This window comes from Heloderma suspectum, chromosome 7, assembly GCF_057233095.1.
Source record: "Heloderma suspectum isolate Gila_16-S chromosome 7, 16-S_ref, whole genome shotgun sequence".
In the NCBI taxonomy this organism is placed as follows: Eukaryota; Metazoa; Chordata; class Lepidosauria; order Squamata; family Helodermatidae; genus Heloderma; species Heloderma suspectum.
In genome coordinates, this window is record NC_139464.1 from 105,836,609 (window position 1) to 105,863,236 (window position 26,628).

Here is a 26,628-nt window from a genome sequence, read left to right on the forward strand (position 1 = left end):
CCCTTTACTGGGGCACCCTATATGTTTTTCTCCCTTGTCTTCTCATTTGAACATTTTACATAGAGCTTTACATTGAACTTTAATATTTCTCTCAAGTTTGGTGCAGGAAGGAATCTACAGTTGAAACATGAAAGAAGAAACTGAGATGTTTTTGCTCTACAGAGCTCTTCTCTCTTTTTAAAGTATATAATATATTTAGGTCATCATTACCAAGAAACGTGTGTGTGAGCAAGAGAGACAGAGAGAGGCGAGAGTAATCTATCTTTCATACAAGTAAAAAAGAAAAGAAATCTTGACATAGATAGTAACGTATAGGTGCCCAATATAAAAACAACAACTGAAGACCCTTTTTGGTGTAAGACATGAAGGTGTGAGAGTCAAATTACACATTACATTAGTTATGTAGTTTTTAGCTGATCCCTCTCCTTGTTTTTACTCTAGAGTAAGTGTGCACAGCTCAAATTTAGACTGGGACCACAGTGCACCAGGAGGAGAGGGTGAACCCTTCTCCCTCTCCAGCTGTTTGCTTCCTGAAATCCCGCCCCCACACCCACCCACTGTGCAGGCATATAGAAAAAAGCCTCTCTTGATTTTATATCCCACAAACTTTGCTTCATTCATTTCATTTCATTAATTATTATGTTTCTATACTGTCAGGTAGGTTCATATTAGGATAGGTGCTCCATCAGGTATTATGGTCCTGAGCCATGTAAGGCTTTATAGGTCAAGACCAGCACTTTGAATTGGGCTTGGAAACATACAAGCTGCTGATGCAATCAGGCTAGAATCAGTGTTATATGCTCAGACCTTCTGACCCCGCTATCAATTTGGCTGCTGCATTTTGCACAAGGTGTAGCTTCTGAACAGTCTTCGAAGGCAACCCCATGTAGAGCGCATTGTAGTAATATAATTTGGAAGTTACCAGAGTGTAGACTACTGAACCCATTTGCTGAATCTTATAAAGACTGGGACTCATGTTTCAAATTCATATTGGTTTAGTTTTTGCTTTTGGAGAGTAGGCGCTTTCAGATATTTAGAAGGCTAAAAAGAAATCCTATTCTGGGTGGTACTATGCTGCTTCATTTTGGGTTTCCCATGCAGCTGCCTTATGATTCTAGGGAGGAAGAGTATCTAAACAAATCTAGGATATGTCAGTAGTAACATCAAACATCTAGAGAAAGTTAATTGAAGCCATTTTCTTATTTGAAATGCAGAAGATTTGAAGTAAGCAGTAAAGGCAATTAAGAGACTTGTGTACAGACACATTTGCTGTATAAACTGAAAATGGTGTCAAGAGGACATGAACCTTGTAGTTGGAAAGTTTCTTTCTTATTAAATGCCCCATTGACACTACTAATATGTTGCTGTCATACCTTTCTTCTTTTTTTGAGGCACCAAATCTGAGCCATTTAATTTTTGAAGTAAGACATTTCAAAGGCAACATGAAGGCTTGGAATCAGGATTTACTCAAAGCTGTTCATCATTTTATAAAGAAAATAATCCTAAAGGAGATAAAAGATGATAAAAAGAGATGTTCCAGCTACCAAGAGCTCTTCACAGTATTTCCTAAACCAGATTATAGAGAAGTAGCCAACCAGCAAAACCACTTTATATGTATAGAGTTTGAGAAATTAAAGCAAGAGAAAAGGCCTAATAAGGTCACCCAGATTAACCTATAACCAGTGCATATGCCTGTGTGCTACATTTACAGAGGATGCTTCCTAGGTACATATTCATAAACTAATAGCAGGATCTTGCATTTTAAGTTCAGCTTTGGGAAAAGGAAGAGTTAAGAGAAAGAAAATTAAACTGATGGTGGCAGTCAAGCTGAAAATGGAGACCAGACTGTAGTTGGCAACTGAACGAACAACAGAAAGTAGAGCTTCTTCTATTGGATTAGCAAGAATAAATATGAAATGCCCTGATGGTGGGGCTTGTCAAGTGGTGATCTCCAGGCTGAACCTGGCCCTTGCAGTTGTCAGTACCTCTCCCTTTGCCCTGTTATTCCCTTTTGGGTTAGGCAAGTGGGAAGGGAGACAATCATCACTGTATGCAGTATAAAGAGAAGGGTCGCCCTCTTGCTGCTGAGCTCAAGTGTCCCCATTTAACCCCAGCACTCTAGTTCAGAAAGCACAAAGAAGAGGGAGAGGGAAAAGGAGCTGGAGCTGACAGTGCCAACAGCACATGCAGTTAATTAGTGAAAATGCTATATCTACAAATGTTCAAATAAATAATGATGATTGCATAATTAATAATTAGTTAAATCTATGGCAGACGTACTAAAAGCATTAAATATACTTACGGAGCAATCCTATCATCCCTGGAGAGTGTTGAACGGAACAAAGGATTTCTTGGATTCCCCCTCCTGAAGCCATAGACACTGTTACAACTTTGGGAGGGGGGCTATATCATCCGATTCCTCCCTCGCAGCAGTGCCTGCTTTCTGAGGTTGCAAAAGCTGCCTCAGAGGACCTCAATGAGGTCAAAATGGGGGTGTGCTGTTGAATGGGGAGGGGCGGGGAGAAGCCCAGATACAAAAAATCCCGTGAGATCTATAGCCCTGCCAGAGCACCTCCTCTAGGTGGGGTCAAAGGCCCATCCAGAGAGAAAAAGTTTAAAAGGAGAACCGAGAGCTGAAAATCGCCTCTGTTGCTCCTCCCACCCTGCTGGCAGCAGCCTGGCAGGGTAAAGGATACTCAGAAATCTCTGAGATCGAAGGCTTCCATCTAGAGTAGTATCCAGTGTTGTCCCAGCACTAGTTCTAATGATGTTGCACTAGTGTAAACCAAAGTTTGCACAACAGAACTAGTGCAATGAGGAATTTGGTGCTGAAATTCAGTGTGCAGCACCAAAAAGGACCATTTTTTCTTCAAAACAAAGGTGGTAAATAATGGTGTGATTTCAGTTATTTATTTATTCATTCATTCATTCATTCATTCATTCATTCCATTCATGTCATTTCTATACCGCCCAATAGCCGAAGCCCTCTGGGCGGTTCACAAAAATTAAAACCAAGAAGCACACAGTAAAACAATATAAAATATAAAAGCATTAAAGCCACAATATAACAATACAACCAGAGCAAAACCAGAATAAAACCAAGCAGTAATGCAGAGATTTAAAATACAAATTTAAAACAGCAGAGCTAAAAAACTAGAAAGCTAAAATGCCTGGAAAATAAAAAGGTCTTCGCCTGGTGCCAGAAGGAATACAAGGTAGGTGCCAGGCGAACCTCACTAGGGAGCTCATTCCACAGCCGGGGGTGCCACAGCAGAAAAGGCCCTCCTCCTGGTAGCCACCCGCCTCACTTCCTTTGGCAGGGGCTCACGGAGAAGGCCGCTAAACATGATCAAGGTCCAGGCAGGCACATATGGGAGGAGGAGTTGTTCAGTTGTTAAGTCGTGTCTGACTCTTCGTGACCCCATGGACCATAGCACGCCAGGCCTTCCTGTCCTCCGCTCTCTCCTGGAGTGTGCTCAAGTTCATCTTCATTGCATCGGTGATGCTATCTAGCCATCTCATCCTCTGCCGTCCCCTTCTCCTTTTGCCTTCAATCTTTCCCAGCATCAGGGTCATTTCCAGGGAGTTTTCTTTTTGCGTTAGGTGGCCAAAATATTTGAGCTTCAGTATGTGTCCTTCCAATGAGCAGTCAGGGTTGATTTCCTTTAGGATTGACTGATTTGACCTCCTTGCAGTCCAGGGGACTCGTAAGAGTCTTCTCCAGCACCACAGTTCGAAAGCATTGATTCTTCGGCACTCAGCCTTCCTTATAGTCCAGCTCTCACAGTCATACATTACTACTGGGAAAACCATAGCTTTGATTATACGAACCTTTGTCGGAAAGGTGATGTCCCTGCTTCTTACTATGCTATCTAGGTGTGCCATAGCTTTCCTCCCAAGGAGCAAGCGTCTTTTAATTTCATGGCTATAGTCACCGTCTGCGGTGATCTTGGAGCCGAAGAAAATAAAATCTGTCACTGCTTCCATTTCTTCCCCTTCTATATGCCAGGAAGTGATGGGGCCAGATGCCATGATCTTCGTTTTTTTAATGCTGAGTTTCAAACCAGCTTTTGCACTCTCCACTTTCACCCTCAACAAGAGGCTTTTTAGATGCTCTTTGCTTTCTGCTATTAGAGTGGTATCGTCTGCATATCTGAGGTTGTTGATAATTCTCCTGGCAATCTTAATTCCGAGCTGTGATTCATCCAACCCAGCGTTTCTCATGATGTATTCTGCATATAAATTATATAAGCAGGGCGACAATATACAGCCTTGTCCTACTCCTTTCCCAATTTTGAAGCAATCGGTTGTTCCATGTCTGGTTCTTACTGTTGCTTCTTGTCCCTCATACAGTTTTCTCAGGAGACAGGTAAGGTGGTCTTGTACTCCCATCTCTTTAAGAATTTGTCTCAGTTTGTTGTGATCCACACAATCAAAGGCTTTAGCATAGTCAATGAAGCAGAAATAGACGTTTTTCTGGAATTCTCTTGCTTTCTCCATGATGCAGCGAATGTTGGCGATTTGATCTCTAGTTCCTCTGCCTCTTCGAAACCCCGCTTGTACTTCTAGTAGTTCTTGGTTCATATGCTGCTGAAGCCTAGCTTGTAGGATTTTGAGCATCACCTTGCGAGCATGTGAAATGTGAGCAATTGTGCGGTAGTTTGAACACTCTTTGGCGTTGCCCTTCTTTGGAACTGAAATGTAAACTGACCTTTTCCAGTTTTGTGGCCACTGTTGAGTGTTCCAAATTTGTTGGCATATTGAGTGCAGCACTTTAACAGCATCGTCATCTTCTAGGATTTTAAATAGCTCAGCTGGAATACTGTCATCTCTGCTAGCTTTGTTGTTAGTAATGCTTCCTAAAGCCCACTTGACTTCACTCTCGAGGATGTCCGGCTCAAGTTCAGTGACCGCACTATCATGGCTATCAGGGACATTCAGATCTTTCCTGTATAGTTCTTCTGTGTATTCTTGCCACCCCTTCTTAATCTCATCTGCTTCTGTTAGGTCCCTGCCTTTTTTGTCCTTTATCATGCCCGTCTTTGCACAAAACATTCCCTTGATATCTCCGATTTTCTTGAAAAGATCTCTAGTCTTTCCCATTCTGTTGTTTTCCTCGATTTATTTGTACTGTTCATTTAAGAAGGTCTTCTTGTCTCTCCTTGCTATTCCCTGGAACTCTGCATTCAGTTGGATATATCTTCCCCTTTCTCCCTTGCTTTTCGCTTCCCTTCTTTCCTCAGCTACTTGTAAAGCCTCATCAGACAGCCACTTGGCTTTCTTGCATTTCTTTTTCTTTGGGATGGATTGAGTTGCTGCCTCCTGAACAATGTTACGGACCTCTATCCATAGTTCCTCAGGCACTCTGTCTATCAAGTCTAATCCCTGAAATCTATTCGTCACCTCCACTGTATATTCATAAGGGATATGATTTAGGTCATACCTGAATGGTTTAGTGGTTTTCCCTACGTTCTTCAATTTCAGCCAAAATTTTGCAAGAAGCAGCTCATGATCTGAGCCACAGACAGCTCCAGGTCTTGTTTTTTACTGACTGTATAGAGCTTCTCCATCTTTGGCTGCAAAGGACATAATCAATCTGATTATATGATTATTGACCATGTGGTGATGTCCATGTGTAGAGTTGCCTCTTGTGATGTTGGAAAAGAGTATTTGCTATGATCATTGTGTTCTCTTGGCAAAACTCTATTAGCCTTTGTCCTGCTTCATTTTGTACACCAAGGCCATGCTTGCCTGTTATCCTGGTGATTTCTTGACTTCCTACTTTAGCATTCCAATCCCCTATGATGAAGTGGACATCTTTTTTTGGTGTTAGTTCTAGAAGGTGTTGTAGGTCTTCATAGAACCGATCAACCTCAGCTTCTTCAGCCTCAGTGGTTGGGGCATAGACTTGAATTACTGTGACGTTGAATGGTTTGCCTTGGATTCGTACTGAGATCATTCTGTCATTTTTGAGATTGTACCCCAGTACTGCTTTTCCCACCCTTTTGTTGACTATGAGTGCTACTCCATTTCTTCTAAGGGATTCTTGCCCACAATAGTAGATATGATGGTCACGTGAATTAAATTCGCCCATGCTTGTCCATTTTAGTTCTCTGATTCTCATGATGTCGATGTTCAATCTTGCCATCTCATGTTTGACCACCTCCAGCTTACCTTGATTCATTGATCTTACATTCCAGGTTCCTAAACAATATTGTCCTTTACAGCATCGGATTTTCTTTTCACCGCCAGACACATCCACAGCTGAGTGTCCTTTCGGCTTTGGCCCAGCCGCTTCACTCTTTCTGGCGCTACTTGGAAATACCCTCTGCTCTTCCCCGTAGTATATTGGACACCTTCCGACCTGAGGGGCTCATCTTCCGGTGTCATATCTTTTATCCTTGTGATACATTCCATGGGGTTTTCTTGGCAAGAATCCTGGAGCGGGTTGCCATTTCCTTCTCCAGTGGACCACATTTTGTCAGAACTCTCCGCCATGACCTGTCCGTCTTGGGTGGCCCTGCACGGCATAGCTTATGGCTTCACTGAGTTACGCAAGCCCCTTCGCCACAACAAGGCAGTGATCCATGAAGGGGATATGGGAGGAGGTGATCCTTCAAATAACCTGACTCCAAGCCATTTAGGGCTTTGAATGTTAACACCAGCACTTTGAATCGGGCTCAGAAATGGACTGGCAGCCAGTGCAGCTGGAAATGGACTGGCATAATATGAGCTCGTTGGCCAGTCCCTGTTAACAATCTTGCTGCCCTATTTTGGACTAGCTGAAGTTTCCAGACCATTTTCAAAGGCTGAAATACTGAATAGGATTGATTGTTATAGGCAGTGACTGTTTCAGTTTTTCCAAATACATTATAAATCAGTTGTTGCTCAAGTATATACAGTACTGTACAAAAGTCTTAGGCCACCATTAGATTTGTTGTTTTAGTAATGGTATAATGACCATATATAATTATTTCTCAGTCTCTTCATTAGAATACACCAGAAAATACAGGAAATTTGTATGCAGTATTCAACAATAGAAAAAAAGAAAAGAAAAAACAGCTTCCATAGGCTAAAGTGGCAAGTATTTAGTGTGATCTCCCCTTACACTAGAGTAATAGCAGGCACCTGGCCAGGAATGGTCTTCGTGGAAGGGTAGCAGCCAAGAAACCACTTTTGCAGAAGGGGAGCAAAGTGAAAAGGCTAAGATATGCTAAAGCTCACAAAGATTGGAATGAGGATAGTGGAAAAGAGTATTATGGAGTGATGAATCTAAGTTTGACATTTTGGGGTCCAGTCGTCGACAGTATGTGAGAAGAAGAGTTGGAGAGAGATGGACGAATGAGTGCTTGCGACCTTCAGTGAAACATGGTGGAGGGTCTGTCCTGGTTTGGGGCTGCATTTCTGCCAGTGGTGTTGGCAATCTTGTCCATATTGATGGGATCATGAATGTTGAAAAGTACAGACAGGTTTTAATTCATCATGCCATTCCTTCTGACAGCGCCTGATTCAGAGTGGTTTCATTTTTCAGCCTGATAACGATCCCAAGCACACTGCTAATGCAGTGAAATCATATTTAGCGAGGAAAACAGCTGATAAAACACTGACAGTCATGGACTGGCCTCCAGAGTCCAGACCTGAATATTATAGAGGCAGTATAGGATCACCTGGACAGAGAAATAAATAAAAGACAACCTACATATAAAGAAGAACTCTGGGAAGTGCTGAAAGAAGCCTCGTATAATATACCAGAAGATTACTTCAAAAAACTTCAGGATAGTCTCCCCCAAAGAGTTCAAGATGTGCTTAGAGCCAAGGGAGGTCACACTAAATACTGACTTTTGCCTGTACATATTTCCTGTATTTTCTGTTTGTATCTTAACACAGAGACCGAAAAATAATTATGGATGGTCATTAAAACTTTGCTAAAACAACAAAGCTGGTGGTGGCCTAAGACTTTTGCACAGTACTGTATCTCTAAGATCCAATTTTGAATTATTAATTACAGGGTCTTCCTTGTGTAAATACATGATTCTAGAATATGGAAAGCTTTTCTTTCAAATAGAAATTGAAACTACAACTTCTGGTCCTCCAGGTGTTTCGTCCTACAATGACCATCTTTCCTATGCTGACTAGGGCTGATGGGAGTTGTGGGCCAAAACATCTGGAAGGCTACAGGTACTCCACCCCTGTTCTAGATTATTAAGAGCCAATTTGAAATAGATTTTTTTAGAAGATAATTTATCTATTCCACACAGACTGTATGAAATATATCCCGTCACAGACAATAAATGTGACAAATGCAAATCAAATCATGCAAATTTTATGCTCAGGTTTTGGTCATGTCTGTATGCTCAAAAAGTCTAGCTAAAATTCAGGAAATGTCAGGTTACAATATTCCTCTTGATGCCAAAGATTCTCTTGAGATATTTTAAAGGTGTGGTGGAACCAGTAAACTAGCATATGGAATTAATATTTTATGTGCTTGCTGCAGCTCAGATCTGCATTGGAACTCACTGGAAAACATCACAAATTCCCTCAATTCCAATGTGGGTATTTTTTAAATGGGATGCTGCATTGCATTGTTAATAAAATTAACTTATCTTTCAAGAAGCTATTCAGGAACTCAAACTAACAGGTTTTTAGAAAGATGGTCACTGTTCATAAGCATTTGCAACAATTGCTTTACAGACACACCAGTCACTTTTTCCTTATTTTAGAAGTTTTGATTGATTTAAAAACAAACATATCTTTCCTTTCTTCCTTTTTTGTTTTTTTCTATTGTAGTTTATATTTATGTAATGATTAAGCTATTTAGATTATACACAGGTATTGACTGGAATCATTTGGGTGTCTTATATGTGTCTAGTACATGAATTGCTGGCCAGCAGGACATTTTGAAAGGAGTGCTTGCCCTTCCACAATGACACTTTTAAACTGGTCTGACCATAATGTGCAACAAACCCCTGATGGTCACTTCTATTAGAGAAAAACAATTCAGTGATTTCAGGGGTGATTTTCAGTGGAGAAATGGCACAGGAGAGTGCTTAACCCTCTCCCTTCCACTGTTTTTTTTGATTGAATACCTTCTCCAAAGCTGTCTTTCTTCTATTCAGGATTTATTTGAAGGCTGATATTTGGGGAAATGTGGCTTCAAACTTTACAACCCCCATTTTTCATCCCCAGATAAGGAGCAGTAACACAAGCTTTATAGAGCTATAGGTGGTCCTCATTATATGGCTGGTGGGCTATATTCAGTTTGTTGGGCAAAGGTTGGAAGGCCTATTCAAACTGTTAACTCATAATGACAGAGTACTGGGTTATAAAGTGGCTCTGGGCACAATCCAATGTCCTACCCATGCAAAGGCTTCTTGTTCTCTTCTTTGGAGGGAAATGTTCTTTGCAATCACAGTGATTTCCCCATTGCATGCATGAAGATTTTCATCTTTCCCACAGAAGTGAACACACCTAAAGAGATGCAGAACAGTATGTTCCATCAATAATTCATCATTTCAAGGAAAAGCACCTCAGAAATCAAGTATCTGCCATTATGCTTATCAGCACTCTTCAATCGATAGGGATTGTGAAATGGACAGTGCTAACCATTGTGCTGACATAACAACTAGCATTTTTTTAAAATTCCCACATGAGACAATATTCAACGTAACATTGGGGTTAAGGAAACCATATTTCCCTAACAGGCAGTCATTTTAATAACAACACATCTACAACCTCATGTTCATGGGTAGTCTTTTGGCAGTCTACCCTTGTATTGAGTCCATCTGTTGCAGTGGCATCATGCCTTTTAATGAATTGATCCAGTCTTTTTGCAGAGGTCTAGATGCCTAGCAACTGTTGTACAATTATTTCAGCAGGAGCTTGTTTCATTTTTATGCATGCCTAGTGCTAGATGTGGTTTCTAGGTCCTCTTTAGGAAACCCAAAATGTTACCCACTTTGAATTCTCAGTTCAGTAAAAATGTATAACAATAAGTTAGCAGAACCGCTTCATTTTTTTTTTAAAGACAATCAGTTAGATGCACCATCATTTGTTCCAGCTTTGGATTGTTTTTGTCAAGTTAATCCTTTCAATTTATCCAGTCCCCTGGTGGATCTACTGTCTAACCAAGAGTGAACAAATGTGGGTTGGAGCGGAGTATATACGGGTTCAGTCACGCAGGTCTTTGGGGAGCCATCTGCAAATAAATAAAAATACCTCTTAAACATCTAAGGCAATCAGTGTGACAGAGGCCTTATAACATCAGCCCTACACACATTGTTGAATGTATTACTGTGAAGCTAAATTTTCTATTCAACCTTAAGCAAATTTCAGTAACCAAAGAGGAAAGGAATACCCAATAAGATTTGCAATAATACTTGGTTCAGATACAAAATGCACACGTACTTATTACTTCTGTAAACAAGGAATACATATATCTGGGTAAATCTATAATTATGTTCACTTTGATCATTTTAATTGTGGACTTTAATAATCAAGATACAAATCAGTATGAACAGAAGTGAACAACTTTGGGAAGGGAGAAGCTGGCAGATGTAGCCAAGGTATATGCAATAATAGGTAAAGCAGATATACTACATTTATTTCATGGTGACCATGTAGCAGAAGCCAGAGTCAACCACAGCAATATGCACACATGATTTACACAAGGTGAAATAAATATGTATATTCTTCTCACACATTATGGGATATGCTGCAAATGCATACTGTTTCATTGTTGTTGTTGTTCAGTCGTTCAGTCGTGTCCGACTCTTCGTGACCCCATGGACCATAGCACGCCAGGCCTTCCTGTCCTGCGCTCTCTCCCGGAGCGTGCTCAAGTTCATATTCATTGCATCGGTGATGCTATCTAGCCATCTCATCCTCTGCCGTCCCCTTCTCCTTTTGCCTTCAGTCTTTCCCAGCATCAGGGTCTTTTCCAGGGAGTTTTCTCTTCGCATTAGGTGGCCAAAATATTGGAGCTTCAGCTTCATTATCTGTCCTTCCAATGAGCAGTCAGGGTTGATTTCCTTTAGGATTGACTGATTTGACCTCCTTGCAGTCCAGGGGACTCGTAAGAGTCTTCTCCAGCACCACAGTTCGAAAGCATCAATTCTTCGGCGCTCAGCCTTCCTTATAGTCCAGCTCTGTAAATATGAAGTAGCCGCCCTAGATGGTAAGGCTTTCTGAACAGGTCCATGCCATATATGGAGAGATAGACAAATCCATATATTTCTGGTCCATGTTTTGCATGTATTCCATCACAAGTCTGCTCCATCCAATTTCTGTATCAGTTTCTGATGTTTTTTTGAAACTTCACAAGCATTCGCATTTATTTTTGTACATAATTTCTCCCCCCCACACACACACACATTTTGTACACAGTTTCTTCTAACATGCATTTTTATATGCAACTTTTCCTAATATAGCCAATTCTGTACATAATGTTTTAACTGAGAGCTGTGACGGAAAATACAATGAAGTGTTCAGTTCGAAGGATAATTGTGTTCTGATCAGCATATTCATCAGTAAAGTGTAAAGTAGGCCAGTCCACTTAGAAATACAGACCCAAAAAATCTCCTATCCCTACATATGTGTGTTCAGCACAGTGCCCAGCACATGTTTAGTGCACAAGAAGTAGCAGAGTATTTGTAGCAGAATTAGAAGAAATATTCTTTGAATGAAAACAGTATTATTAGAATTCTTTAAATGGTCAAAAGATTAGGCTATTTTTGGAATACGGCTGTAAGGGAAGAAGCCAGGCTGATAATGGGACAGTTTTGCTGTCCTTTTGCTGTCAATATATGATGATGCCAGGATTGAGTATCAAGTATTTTTCAATGTACAGATACATTTCCCAGTAGTTGAAATATAACATTTCTAAAGTTCTCCTGATTGTTTCAGCTGTTAGGTATTGTAGTCAATTGGGCTGTATATATTTGTTACATTTGAAAGTAAACATGAACATAGTTGAAAAAGCCCTATTTGTGTGTTTTAAATCTTTTGAATCTGTATTATCAGTGTGTTTTGGTGTGTGTGTGTGGGGGGGGGTAGCAGGGGTGGGGAGTGGTGCAAGATTTTGGTTTGCTTTCTTAAAGGAATGTCAAAGGCAAGTCAAATAAAAATTCTGATTTGGATGGTAATTTGTTCATTAACCATGTTCTTAAACAATCCCTTCCTTCTAAAAGTCAGAATGTTCAAGTCTCTTTGTTTCATTTGTTATTCAGTGTTTCCTCCTCAACTGTGTTCTGTTTTCCTGTAGGTTTGAATGTAGTAATTGTGAGGTTGGAGACCAGTGTGGTGTAATTATGCATGGCAGTGCTGTCACTTTCTGTGAGCCATACGGGCCAAGAGAATTGGTAAGTGGCTGTTTGCTAATTTGACTGATTTGTGAGATTTTGCTCTTTAAATTTAGAGCCTGTCAGTTCGCTTTATGTGTCACCTTTAACTTTATAGTGTGTGGGGGGGTCTGGCTCCTTTCATTAGCCCTGTTACTTATTTGTACTTCTCCCCAAATCGTTCTTTTTTCCATTCCAAGGTATTCTTCCAAAAGATTTTACTGCCTTAAGCATTCATAGTATATTTCTTGTTTTGCTTCTGCATTCAAGCCCAGACAAGCTTGCAACGTAGAATTAATCATCTAAAGTTCTGGCTGCACAGCAAGGGCACTGCTGGCATCATCACAGAATGAGCTGTCCAGTGGCAGAATATAATGCTTTAAAAGGGAAAGCGTCTGTGTCACCCTGTCTGCTGCTGTCAGGGTGTGGATAGCAAGACCTTGAGATACTAGATGCGAAACGTTTTTCATTAATGTTGTTAGCTCCATTAACTATGCATAATTAAAAGTAGGAATAAAACAGCTGAAGATTTAGTTGTCCGAATGTGCCAACTGTTAATTCTTTCTGCCACAACCGCACATAATTCTAGATGAATAATATTATATCCATGTTAGCAGATATATCTGTTTCAGATACTGATAAACTGAAGGATATCTTTTTCAACACAGAGCTTGCACAGGAACAGTCAAGGAATATTAGTTAAAATAACTAGTTGCTCTAAATCAGCCTTCCCCAACCTGGTGCCCATTGGCCATGGTGGCTGGGAGTTGTAGTCCCAACACATCTGGAGGGCACCAGGTTGGGGAAGGCTATTCTAAATTATATTTATATTAATAAATAACAGCTTATAAAAACTGGCATCAATTATCATTTTACTGTTTGGAATTGTTAATGTGTTGGTCAAGTGACAAGGGGCAAATACATTAAATAATTAAATTCTCATTTCAATATTTCCCTTTAAATTGTACAGTTTTGTTATTTTTTATATGTTTGGGTTGCTATAACATTTTCTGAGATGATAGTGGGTTTGACAGGTTAATTACACAAGTGAAGGGGGAATGTCTTCTTCTATGCTGCCTGCCAATCTGAAGTTTTTATAAGTACTTTTATTATACATAAATGTGTTGTAATCAAGTATGCCTCTTTAGTTCATTAAAAAGGTTTTTAATCAGTTAATCTCACCCAGCCTTCCCTAACCTGGTTTCCCTCCAGGTGTGTTGGTGGCCATTTTGGCTGGGGATGTTGGGAGTTGTAGTCCAACACATATGGAAGGCACCAGGCTTGGGGAGGCTGATGTAACCAATGACTCGATTAAAGGCTGCAGCCCTGATAATTTTGCAGTATATTCTTTTGCTTTTGAACTGTAATACTTTACATTCAGAAAATATGATCATAGAAATACTTCCATATGGCTAGTGATCCCATCACAGCCATAAAGTTCGGAAGTACTCCTAATATGCCTTGCCCTTTTTACTATGATAGTTTCCCCTTCTCCATTTAAAGTTCCTGATGGCTACTGGAACACAGGGCAAAGTACAAATTGGTGCAGTCAAGTCATGTGGTGAGTATTCAGGTCGGGGCAGCAGTGGCTTGCCGTAGGGAGACAGTTTTTGGTTGTATAACGGCAAGCACCATATTTACCATAGCACTTAGCCACTGAAGACATTTCTACTATTAAGAAAAAGGCAAAGAATATGTAGCTTCTGAATGGTAAATTAGCAATAATTTTAAAAAAGGTGAAGAGAAACATTCTACATTTTTCATTTTGCCAATGATACCCTTGGCTAAGATGGTCCAAATATTCCCATTTGTATTCATAAGAAAAATACAATAAACCAATGTGTTTGCTGGTTTAGTGCAACGTTTCTTCTTTTTCTTCTTCTGTAGACCACTAATGGCCTTAACACAACCACAGCTTCTGTACTCCAGTTTTCAATTGGTAAGTTGATGTATGGTGACTTCAGGGTTTTAAAAAATAGTTATCAAAAATACAACTCAAGTTTATACAGATTTTTTTAAATGCATATCATGGAAAGTTAACCAAAAATTGCCATACTGTAATCAGTTCACATATGCTGGAAATAGAGATGTTTCTAGAAGAGATAAGAAAAGGAATTTCTGCGTTATTTGTTTCTTTTAAAGCAGGGGTGGGCAACTTGTGGCCCTCCAGATGTTTTGTCCTACATCCCATGATCCCTCATGATTGGCTGTGCTGGCTTGGGCTGATGGGAGTTGTAGGCCAAAACGTCTGGAGGTCCACAAAGTTGCCACCTCTGTTTTATGTAGTCACTATTGTTTCATACCTTTCAATTGAGCGTAGTGGGTTGAATCCAATGTTAGTGTAACCTAAGCCCTATTCATTTCAATGGGTCTACTCTAAGTAGGAGTAACCTTGGATACAACCAATTATCTTTTTCCACAGGGCCTTAACTAATATAGAATTACTTCAATCACATCTATTTTGTTTTCTATACTACAAATTCTAATCCTGTTGTGCCAGCGTACAGCTATGGAAATCAAGCTGGAATCTTTTTGTACTCAAATAAATAAATAAATAAATAAATAACTAGTAAACAGCTAGTTAAAACCTGCTATGAATTATTGTATATTTGTATGGTATGTTAGGCAAAAAAAGGGAAGTGGTGACTGTAGTCTTTGACAGGCATAGAAAAATATTAATTTTTGCAAACATGATTCAATTAAATGTGTGTGGAAGGAAAATATTTTACTGTACAGATAACTCAGTAAGTCTAAAGAAGCAATGTTGACTACTTCCTCTGTGGTTTTCTAGAAATGTATTTTCAAATTAAATTCTCATTTTTAACAAGTAATTTGTCTAGAAGGATATACCTCAGTAGGGTTGTGATTAAACTGTGGAGATCTTTGCTGGAAATGAAAACTATCAATTAGATTGACACCGGGGTGGGTTTTCCCCCTACTTTGAATTAAATCTAGATGCCGGAAGGTTCCAGAAATATGTTACACATTTGTATTTTACTTTGACTTATGTATCAGACTTTTTTTTATACCACTTGGATAAATAATAGTATTGAAATTAATAACTCAGCTAAGAGGCCAGTGGTGAGCTCTGAAGCTGCCCCCACCCCCACCCCCACCCCCACCCCGGCTCTCTCAACCACAATGCTTAGCTTTCCACCTCTGCAAATCCTGCACATTGCGATGCTTTAACACTGTCAGCTTTTTGTTGCAAAGTTAATACTGCCATGTACTTTGGGAAAAGAAGGAAGGTCTACTTTCCAGCCAAATGTGTATTCCAGGATGCACCAACCATAGGGTGTATTATGTAACAGAAAATAGGCTTGTACATGTGCCCAGTAAGAATGTGGGAAATGCTTTCCACCAACATATGCAGCACTGCAATCAGTTGTGCCTAATTTAAGAAGTCAGATTTCTGGCAAATGGTCCAAGAAATAGAGGGAACCAACAGTGGGATCTTATCAGTGTTTACTCATAGGTAGGTTTCACTGAGTTCCATGAGGATTATTCCCAAGTAAGTGTACATACAGTTAGAGCCAAAATGAATGCAATAAGTCAAGCAAAGAATCAAAACATGATGTATTTATTTATTACTACATTTATATCCTGGATTTTCTCCAAGGAGCTCAAGGCAGCATACATGGTTCCCTCCTCTCCCCATTTTATCTTCACAAAAACCCTTTGAGGTTGGTTAGGCTGAGAGATAGTGACTGGCGTAAGGTCACCCATTGAGCTTATGGGTGAGTGGAGATTTTGAACCCAGGTCTCCCCAATTCTAGTCTGACACTGTAGCCACTACACCATGGGTAGGCATTGCAGTGTCCTCCAGATGTTTTGGACTACAGCTCCCATAATAGGCTATGCTAGCTGGGGCTGATGGGAGTTATGTCTGGAGGCACCAAGTTGCCCATCCCTACACTACATCAGCCCTGCAGTGAATACTTGCAGGAGATATGTACCAATCTCTCATATGTAGGGCTGTTGAGGGTGAGGGAAAGAAATACCCTCAAAGAAAGAAAGTTTGAAGGCTTGAGGAATAAGCATTGTTGTAATACCAACTGCAGGGAGGGAGGATTGAGGAAAAGGCAGCTGATCAAGGAATGAAGATGTGAAGCTGTTTAGGGTTAAGTCAGTTAGAACCTTTTCCCTTTGGAATGTGCTGCTGGTAGTGGGTTGGTTTTTTTTTTTTAATGTGGGAGAGCATTCAATTATTCAGATTCCCACCTGCAGTCTAAAGCCATACCGTCCAGCAGCAGGTACTTCAAGTAAGGCTGCTGATCATCATGTCTTTCAGCTGTTAACACTTTCTTTCTGCTTGTTTTAAAGCATTTTTCAAGATCCTAATACTCTGTACGTTATGGTAGTTACTGACTGTGCATTGAATACCCTGGGCAACAGCTGAATGCATGTCTTTCAGCTAGCTCTTTTCCACTGCCAAAATACCAGGCTTGAATGGAGTAATTTTGAGTTAAGAGGAATGGATAATGGCTAAGGATTTAAGCAAAAATGGCCCAGATTTCATGCTAAATCCAAAAGCTTCTTAGATGATGTATATGAAAGGATAATTTCCCTGAGACAATTTCATTAAATGCAGTTTCAAGTGGTACCACATGTTCAATCACTGCTGGGCTCTACTAAAGACAAGCATCCAAAATATGGAGCTGCTGATAGTTATTTAATAGAGGAGATAAACAGTTTTTCCTGCCGGTTTATTTACTTGTCAACTTACTGACCCATGAAACCATTTTTTATCATTCACGGAGATAGCTTTCACTATGTATAAATGCAGATTCAAACTAGGATGTCTGATGTCTGTGTTCACTAAGAATTATTATAAATTGTTGCTGGTGCTTCTTAATTCAAATGCTTTCCTGCTTTTCTTCCTATCTGCCCCAGTGTCAGATTATTTCCAACTATTTTTACATTTTCCTCCTTGTACGTTAGTACATTTCAGCAAGATGAAGTGCTCTGAGTTACTATAATGTGCAATGGGATTACTCCTAATTAAGATATTTAAAGGCAGCACCTTAGGGATCTTTTCAAGCAGAGTTTTTAATTGCACTGTTTAGGGCTGAGGAGGATCACACGAGAGTTTTAAAGCTCAGCTGCCATGAGATATTAGCATGGTTCATTAGCCAAAATAGTCTCTACATCTCACTCACAAAGCCAGTGTTCTCTCCTTAGTGATGTCCCTGGACGTCCCCCGAACATGATCATTCATAGCCCATCTGTGGAAGGTGACTCACAATAATGATGGATTAATGACTGAACTGATGTACATGTAGACAGCAGGGAAGAGGGAAAGTGCTCTAACAGAGACAGAAGCTGGGCATGAGCTCTTAGTTTAAATGTAAAGTGGCATTTTAATGTCTGAGAACTGGCAAATGCGAATGTGTTTTCTGTATGAGCTGTGTTTTGTAGAGATGTACATTGCTTGGAATTTAAAAAAGAAGTTTCAAGATGTGTGATTTAGAAATTTGGGGGAATCAGCTGTAGGAGCAGCCAGTACCTTGCCACCTGCTACTATTCCTTCCCAAACATATACATCTGTAGAGATGTGGTGACACTCACATTCCTGTCAGATGTAAAAACATATTGACATGTATATGGGATGTGCATTGGATTTGGATGAAGCCTGAACAGAATACAAGCCCCTTCAGACCATTGCTGGTGCTTCCTTAGGCAAACTGGGCTTCCCTCTGAAGCTACCAGAACTGAAGCAGGGCCAGAACAAAGCTTCATTACCAATTCATGTTTCAGAGATGCAGACATTCTGTCTCCTCTCCAAATAGTGTCATTTGGTTTCATTTCTCAAAAACGCTGATGAGCAGGGAGAGTGGGGAAAGGGAGGGTGAGGGAGGTTGAGTGACTGAGAGGTCCACTTTCTAATCCTAGGGTACATTTTACCACGGACTCCAATCACTGTGCTTTGGGGAAGGGCAAGGATTGGGACTGGGAGATGGCCATTCTTCCAGTGCCACCAGGCTTCACTATGAAAAAAGCCTTAAACTGGTTTTCAGTCGTCATAACTCACTAGCCCCTGGAACTATCCTTCTGAAACTTTGCAGATGGCTTACCTGGAGAAATCTCTATGATGTGTACCATTTTCATACAAATTGCCAAAAAAATGGGGTGAGAGAAGGGGCTCCCAATCACTTTCCCCTCTGCCCCCCCCCCAATTTGAGAACTTCCCATCCACATGAAGCACTTTACCTATCCCTTGAAATGTTGCTGTTTTCTTACGTAGGGATACATTTAGGCTGCCTGTAATTTTCAGAACACTGGTCTACAAGAAACATAGGGGCATAAATCCATCCTCTTCTGCATAACCTCAAAATATCAAGGTTGTTCTTGCACAAAACCCCTTGTGTCTGTTCATCTGAAACGTGGCAGGCCCTCAGAATGGGCAACTATCCCTGCAAAGTTATCAGCAATTCCCTTTAAAAAAAAAATCAAAATATAAAGGCATATAGCATAAGAAGACATAAATCTCTTTTTTTTGATATTTGGCATGTGTAATCCCCTCCTAAGGGGCTACTATGCCTGCAAATGGCATCCAAAGAGAGAGAGAAAGTTATTGTGATTTTTAAATTTCCCATGATAGTCAATGGGAGACATGAATCTTTGGACTTCCAGCCCTCAGCTCGGGGTTGGTACCTGCATCAAAGTAGGGAGCCTCCAAATTGGTCTGAATTCTGGGTCAAAACTGGGGGTAGGAGTTGTAGTCCAACCCATCTGGTGCCAGTCTGGGGAAAGCTGCTGTAGCAAATACCCCAGAGCAGAAAAGTAAAGGGTAAGAAGAAGGATGAGGGAGAGAGACAATAGGCCATAGGCTCAGTGACAGTCTCTTACTGCTTTCTTAACATTAAAAGTAAAGTTAGGTTCTCCAAGTTGAAACCTGGCAATCCTGAGAGTTGGTTGTCTCTGTAGTGCACACTCAGGTGATGAGGGAAATGTTACTGAGATTTCTGATTCAGTGCAGATGCATGAAAAGGAAAGCAAAAGATAAACAGAGGCTACAGATAATAGTTCTCCAAGTGACTGCATGTAGTCCACAATGCTAAATTATCACTTGGTAAATGGTCTATTTGTAGTCACCCAAAATATCACAAGTTTTCACTGCGGAACTATTCTAGTGTTGTTGTTTTAAAGAATGTATACTCCCCCATTAAAAAATACAAGGATTTTTGCAACTAAATGTAATACGGGAGCTTTGGCTACAAAAATTAGACCATCTTCACAAGCTATTTGAGATAAATTATTGGTATCTGGAAACACTACTTACTGGGTAAATGCTAGAACACCTTACATGGGATAATAGTCCAGTCCTATACATGTTTACTCGGATATGACCCATTGACTTCAATTGGGTTTAATCTCCTGGCAAGTGTATATATGATTGCAACTTAGACAGCAGACTGATTTTCACATGCAAAAGACAAACGGGGGGAAAACATGAACTATATTGTTCAAGCATGTTTTGTACAAACAAGCTAGACCAGAGAAAACAGCTTAATATTGATTAGGGATTTACAAATATCAGGTTGGCTTACCAAGGCAAACTATGGTTTAGTGTTATGTCTGAATCAGTCCAATGAATATTTGACCTAAATGGTTTCTGTTATTTTTCATGAGCAACTAAGGCTGATGGGAAGGTGGCTGGGGATATTATGGAGACTGTTTTTGCTCAGCATATCCAGATGCTTGAGGCATTTGCTGAAACAAAACATGTATGTTATCTGTTTAAGAGCTGCACAGATCTTTAGATATACATTGTTTTCTTTCCATTGTTTCTATCGGGTATGAGACTATTAGAATTTTATTTTTAAAAAGCTAAGTGCCTGGGTTTTTTTAATATGTTCTCATCATAATAAGTTTAGACAAATCATTCCTTCATTATAAAAAGCCTATGGGTGAATTTTGATATTCCAAACTTCAGAGTTGGCTTGTCTCTTAATCCTCTTATATGAGGGACTCAGAAAGGAGATGTGTTCCCTTCTTGAACAAATATTTCTGCCCTAAGATTGAGCTTTTTCCTGTGATTCCTATACAAAGAAACTCAGTCAAATGGAATTCCATAAGAGAAAGTAGTCTCTTGATAGTGTGGAGATTCTACTGTCATTAAGCAGCAGTAGCTGCTTGTGTGGTATCTCAGAGCAACAATGTGGGACGCGGATGCTGCACTGAAAAGCAACGTAGCATCTGGAGGCCAAGGAATAAATTTGGTCTTTAGTCAGTGTCAGTTTGGCATTTTACCAAGCACCTGGAAGGCAACAGTACTTACCTGGCATGACACTTATTGACAGTAGATCATTTTCTAGGTCTTTCCAGGGTTAGGGGATGGTGGGGCACTGACCAGTGTGGCAGAAGAGGTAAGCCATTGCTGAGTCCCTTAAGCAGGCCAAATGTTACAGGCCCAGGTCACAGGCAGTCAAGTAAGAGGATGAGTATAACAAAGGAAGATGACGCAGGACAAGATGAGGAGTTGGTATATGGGCAGGTGCAGGAGGCAGGCAGGGGAGTAGCCCAGTGACTTTCCATATTGACACATCGCTCAGACTTTGGAACTGATGCATGCTATGGGAATAAAAGTAACCAAGGGTCTCAAGCTGGGACTTCTTGCAGTCAGGCTCCAGTGCATTACCTCCTGAGTTGGCCTGACATTGCCAGCCCTCCAGGGCCCACTGCAAACTATGATGCCTGCTGGGCCTCCATTCCAGGCCTCCAGTGGCGACAGTTCTACCACTAAAGATCTTCTAGAAGATGATTTTAATATCCACAACACATGGAAACTACGTTGGCTAGGAAACTGTCCTCCACAATGATGACACTTGCCCTGCATCTTGGAAAAACCACCTGGATTTGACCAGCCCCATGCGATATGGACAACCTTGAACTGAATTCGCACGGGTCATGGAAGATGTGCAGATGCCCTTTATAAATGGGGCGAAATAACATCATCAAATTATGATTGTGGGGATGAAAAACAAACTATCCAACACATAGTGAAAGAGTGTCAAAACCGAGCCTGCAATGGAGACTTTGCTGATTTCCTGGCTGTGACAACTGAAGAAAAACTATATCTGTGACCTAGATATACGTTTGTGATCTTCCTGTCTATATTTTATATTTTATATTTCATATTTATTACGCTCCATGTTTTTATTGTAACGCGATGTGAATGTGCCATACGATAACGAAATAAGTGGCAACAGTTGCAGCTGCCATCTTAGTTTTCTCAAAATGTTCTGTTTTATGCATTTTTGGAGATTTAGGATAAATAGTAAAGCAATGAAAATAAGCCACAACAAATCAGCCTTCCAGTTTAGCACACTGAGTCTTCGGTTTGGCAAATTCCATTTTGCTTCCTTTGGAAGCAGAAGCATGTGCCATTATGGGATTAGTTTTTCTTGGATAATAAATACTGGTTTATAAAGAGATTATAAAAATAATCTTCACTGGAATATTGTATTGGAATAGAATTTTTTGTTTAAGTAAAATTATTCCAGTTATTTGATCAGTAGATATTTAGAAAAAAAATATAGTTTTCCTTCGGAATGATTTATAAGGGGTTTGGGAGGTTTTTTTGGTTTTCACACTGTTCTTTTAGAAAAGCACTGTGTAAAATGCCACAAAGGATTAGAAAAGCACTGTGTAAAATGCCACAAAGAGGGAGAATCACAATTATAATATAAAAATGATCACATTATTCTCATTTAGCTCCTTCGCATCCCATGCTAGCAAGGGCATGCTGGGAGTTGTAGGACTTTTTTCCTTCTTAACATGCATAGGATTGTGCCCTAATATATGTGAAATGCATAGATAATGGAATTATTCATTCGAAGTTCCATTGGCATCAGTATCTCAGATGGACACAAAGTGCTATTCAAAAGGCAGCATTTTAGGGATTGATGTCAGTGTGTAAAAGAAAGATGGAATTAATTGTTAACGTTCTGCTAGGGGAGCATTAAGCAATCTTTTAAGGTCTCTATAAAACTAATAATACTTATGAAGATTTGGTGCTCCAGCACAGAAATACCTAGAATGGGACTTACTATCCAAGTGTTAAAGGTCCCATCAGTTTGAGAGACAGAGCTGAGATCATTGCCTTAACCTGACAGATATTCTGCTCTGCACATACCCAACTTTATTCGTTAAGTAACCAAATAAATAAGAATAGGAAATTGTAGCTTTAATTCACTGAAAGCTAATTAATTAATACCAATCAAGTGGTGGCAGTAACATAAGCCATAATATAAATTTAAAGTAGTTACTGGACTATCCAAAAACTAAGAATCAGTCACCTGTCCGTACATGCAGATATATTAGTTTGGGTGGGGATTTTTTTTTTTTCTGGTTCTGGTTCTACAACTTGTGCAATTTTACAGATACGTTCTCATATCTGTTCAATTCCTGTTCCAAGATGTGTTTCCCTTGAAGAGCAGAACAAAGCCAGCTCTTTTGTTTGTGCAGTCCATTGAATCACTTGCAGTGGCTCTCAAGGGATTCTCTAGAGGTTCAGGGCATCACAGCTCACGGTAACGAACATAAAATTGCTCTCTTCACAGATTACAACCTGCTTATCTGAGTAAAACACAAGCCTCCATTTGACACTGTGGACTGCTGGGAGTATATCTGCTTTCCATAAACATGGCATAGTCAAAGGCTATTCCCTCAGGCACCTACCAATGAGACTCTAATTAAGTGCCTCTGCCTGTCGTCTCAAAGGCATTCAAGCACCTGGAAGTATAAAATTCATACAGTTCAGCTATGTTAAGATAAACTACATGTGCAGCCTCTTTGGTGGAGTCTCCCTAAGTGGCCATCTTTTAATTCCGTGCTTGCCTGAGTAATCATTGTAATCAGAATGAATGTTCTTTTCTGACATTTGTGTTTCCTAGCTGTTTTCTGACGGTATTTAATAGTGCATCCAAGTTGTGCTGTTTTAACTGAGCAAGGAAGAGCAAAGGGAGGAACAAAGCAGGAGTGAATAGGCTACATGCACAAGTACACTGCTTGTTCACATTGTGGTTTAGTAAGCAAAACTTTTTGGCTTAAACTGATGAGTGAACACACTCACTGATGACACAATTGCCAGCGTTTACAGGTATTAATCAGAACCCTCTCAAATGGTTATCCTGATTCCTACATGATGCTGTCCTTGAATAATATTCAGGAGCAGCAGAACAGAGGTGGTTCCTTCTACTTAGAAAGCCAACTTCATGTTGTTATTTTGATCTTTTCCTTAGAACAGCTATCTTTATACTATTTAAAATCAATCAGTTTAAAACTGAATGCTGCTGAAATATGATAAATTATTATGGTTCAGAGCATGGAATTCCTGAGCAATAGAAATTTAGAAAATGGCAACAGATGTCATTCAGTAAAAGTGATTGTTCCAGCAGATGGGTAAAAATGGGATATAAATGTTTTTCTTACCTCATTTGTTTTTAATATGGTAAAAAGTCAGTAAAAATAAACTAGGGGCAGTTGCTAGTCAATTTATTTTCAAGAACTTAATTGGGAATGCAACGTACCCTTGTTGGTGCAACATTAATTAATGGTAGCCCTGTTGCCTCTATATTCACACAAGGATGTTGGAACATATTGTACATGTTTGTAAGAGTTTGAAAGTTTATTTTTAACATAATTTAATTTTTTTTAAAAGGTGGTTAAAGTACAGAGAAGAAACAAAAAGGTGTTATCACAGATTCTGGTTTCTCTCCTGACGTGTATTTTTAGGTCTGTAGATAAATGAAGTAATTTAGTTGGGAATGTTTTATTCTCTACATACACCACCATTTCACAACCACATAGCTGAACATTTGTAAGCCTAATCATGATCTTCCAAGTAGACACCTTTTTGAACTGTACATATTATGTTGCTGACGTGTCACAAACAGAACACCCTTTGCCTATGCCACTGCAGTTTTGACAATTTTATAGCCAGAATTGCTGAAGCTAACAGTCACCTTGAGGTGGAGATCATAGTGTTAGGAGCAGTTTCCAAAAAAGAGCTATTCCACCTTCACTTTCTGAACAGAAGAACTAAATTGTGAAGCATCAGTGTATAACAAGAATTATTTCTTATTCATGACTTCTTGAAGATAAAATGGAGAATATGGCATGTTTCTAATAAATTTGTTTCCCTGTAGCTTGGTGTTGTTAGTTCTATTTTGAAACTGTGCCTGCCCAAATCCAGCAGTGATGACTTAATTATTGTAATGGAGAAGATGAAGAGAGCCAGGGAATTTTGCTGTAGAGGTGGGGAGGAGAGCCTACTTTCTCATTTTTCCTAATCACAGCCCTTTCCCCATGTGCAGGCCTGCACAATTTGTGATCCACCAAGCCAAACACCACCCATTAGCTATGACTCAGAATGGGTCAAACACCTGGCCAGCCGCATTTCATGGCTGCTGCTAGTAAACTGTCCTCGCTTTGGTGAGTAGATTCACAAGTTGGGCAGGCCCACCCTAGTAACCACTCCCACACAAGAAAAGAGTGGTGACATATTAACAATGGCTTCCACTTAGATTTTGAACAAATTCTTCAGATTTTACTTCATATTTATAGCTCCCAAGGGAACTTTAACTTTTAGAGGTAGGAGGTTCCACATCCAATATAGAGATAAATGCACTTAAGCCCAGTGGTTCTGCAATAAGGGCATTTATACGTAAGAAATCTCTTTATGTCTGGGAGCCTTTAAATATTTACCTTGGCAAGTGTGGCACATGGCCCTTCATTTTTGCTTTAACATTACTTGAGTGTGCTTTTTGAATAGGGGGTCTTTAGTAATTTATTATGGCTTCCCTTGGGAAATCTACAGCAGATTATGCTGCACTGCTGTGATTTATCATTTCCACATTATTTCTGACTGAGAGAGCTTGCATTATTATCCTGCCGTTATGCAGCAACAGATCACAGCAAATTTCATCAATCAAAGAATTTTAAAATATGGAAAATTGATAATGGTGGCAAGGACTCAGTCAGAAGTGAATGTCTCTGGAGGATAATTTATTACTTTGGCTGTGTTATAACACTTTTAATGTTATTGCTCTTTACAGGGTCGGGTTCATGTCGCTTTAGTTACTCAGATCCCAACATCATTGTGTCCTACTCCAAGAATAATTCTGCAGATTGGATTCAACTGGAGAAGATTAGGTTTGTTTTAAAAAAAATTGTTTAACCTTTCTCATTTTATTCCATTGTTTTAAAATGCTGGACATTTTTTCTTTCTTTCAGTTATTCAGTTTTGCTTATTTTATAATAGCATTTGTTCAAGATGTGTTTTAGGGAAATGCCTACATAGTGGTTTAAAGTACAGGTTAGGGAATCAAAGAATAGTGCTTCTGAGTATAAGTGAATGCATCCTAGATTTTGGGAGGGAGACAACTTTAGTTAATATTTCTATTTTTCTGTGAAACGTTCTGATTGTACTAGTAATTCATTGCATAGGGACCGTGAACTAGAACCTATTGGCTCATCCATTCGCCTCAGTCAATGGAAAGGGCAACATCATATGTACAGATCCTTATAGAATCACAGAATAGTAGTAGGGTTGGAAGGGGCCTACAAGGCCATCGAGTCCAGCCCCCTGCTCAATGCAGGAATCCAAGTCAGAGCATCCCCGACAGATGGCTGTCCAGCCTCGTCTTGAATGCCTCCAGTGTGGGAGAGCCCACCACCTCCCTAGGTCATTGGTTCCATTGTCGTATTGCTCTAACAGTCAGGAAGTTTTTCCTGATGTTCAGCCGGAATCTGGCTTCCTGTAACTTGAGCCCAGTATACAACTTGAGTCCTGCACTCTGGGATGATCAAGAAGAGATCCTGGCCTTCCTCTCTGTGACAACCTTTCAAGTACTTGAAGAGTGCTATCATATCTCCCCTCAGTCTTCTCTTCTCAAGGCTAAACATGCCCAGTTCTTTCAGTCTCTCTTCATAGGGCTTTGTTTCCAGTCCCCTGATCATCTTTGTTGCCCTCCTCTGAACCCTCTCCAGCTTGTCTGCATCCTTCTTAAAATGTGGTGCCCAGAACTGGACACAGTACTCCAGATGAGGCCTAACCAGTGCTGAGTAGAGGGGAACTAGTGCTTCCCGGGATTTGGAAGCTATGCTTCTATTAATGCAGCCCAAAAGAGGCTTTGCCTTTTTTGCAGCCACATCACATTGTTGGCTCATATTCAGCTTGTGATCAACAACAATTCCAAGATCCTTCTCGCTTGTAGTGTTGTTGAGCCAAGTCTTGCCCATCTTGTAACTGTGCATTTGGTTTCTTTTTCCTAGGTGCAGAACTTGG

The 26,628-nt window shown here is 40.0% G+C and overlaps 1 protein-coding gene across 1 annotated transcript in view; it reads left to right on the forward strand.

Moving 5' to 3' along the window:
- RELN (reelin) overlaps nt 1–26,628 on the forward strand; it is a 429,656-nt gene that overhangs the window by 192,090 nt on the left and 210,938 nt on the right. The window contains exons 7-9 of the mRNA XM_084811492.1: nt 12,260–12,356; nt 14,223–14,274; nt 25,397–25,493. Coding sequence (XP_084667618.1) covers nt 12,260–12,356; nt 14,223–14,274; nt 25,397–25,493 — 246 coding nt within the window. The remainder of the gene's footprint in view (nt 1–12,259; nt 12,357–14,222; nt 14,275–25,396; nt 25,494–26,628) is intronic.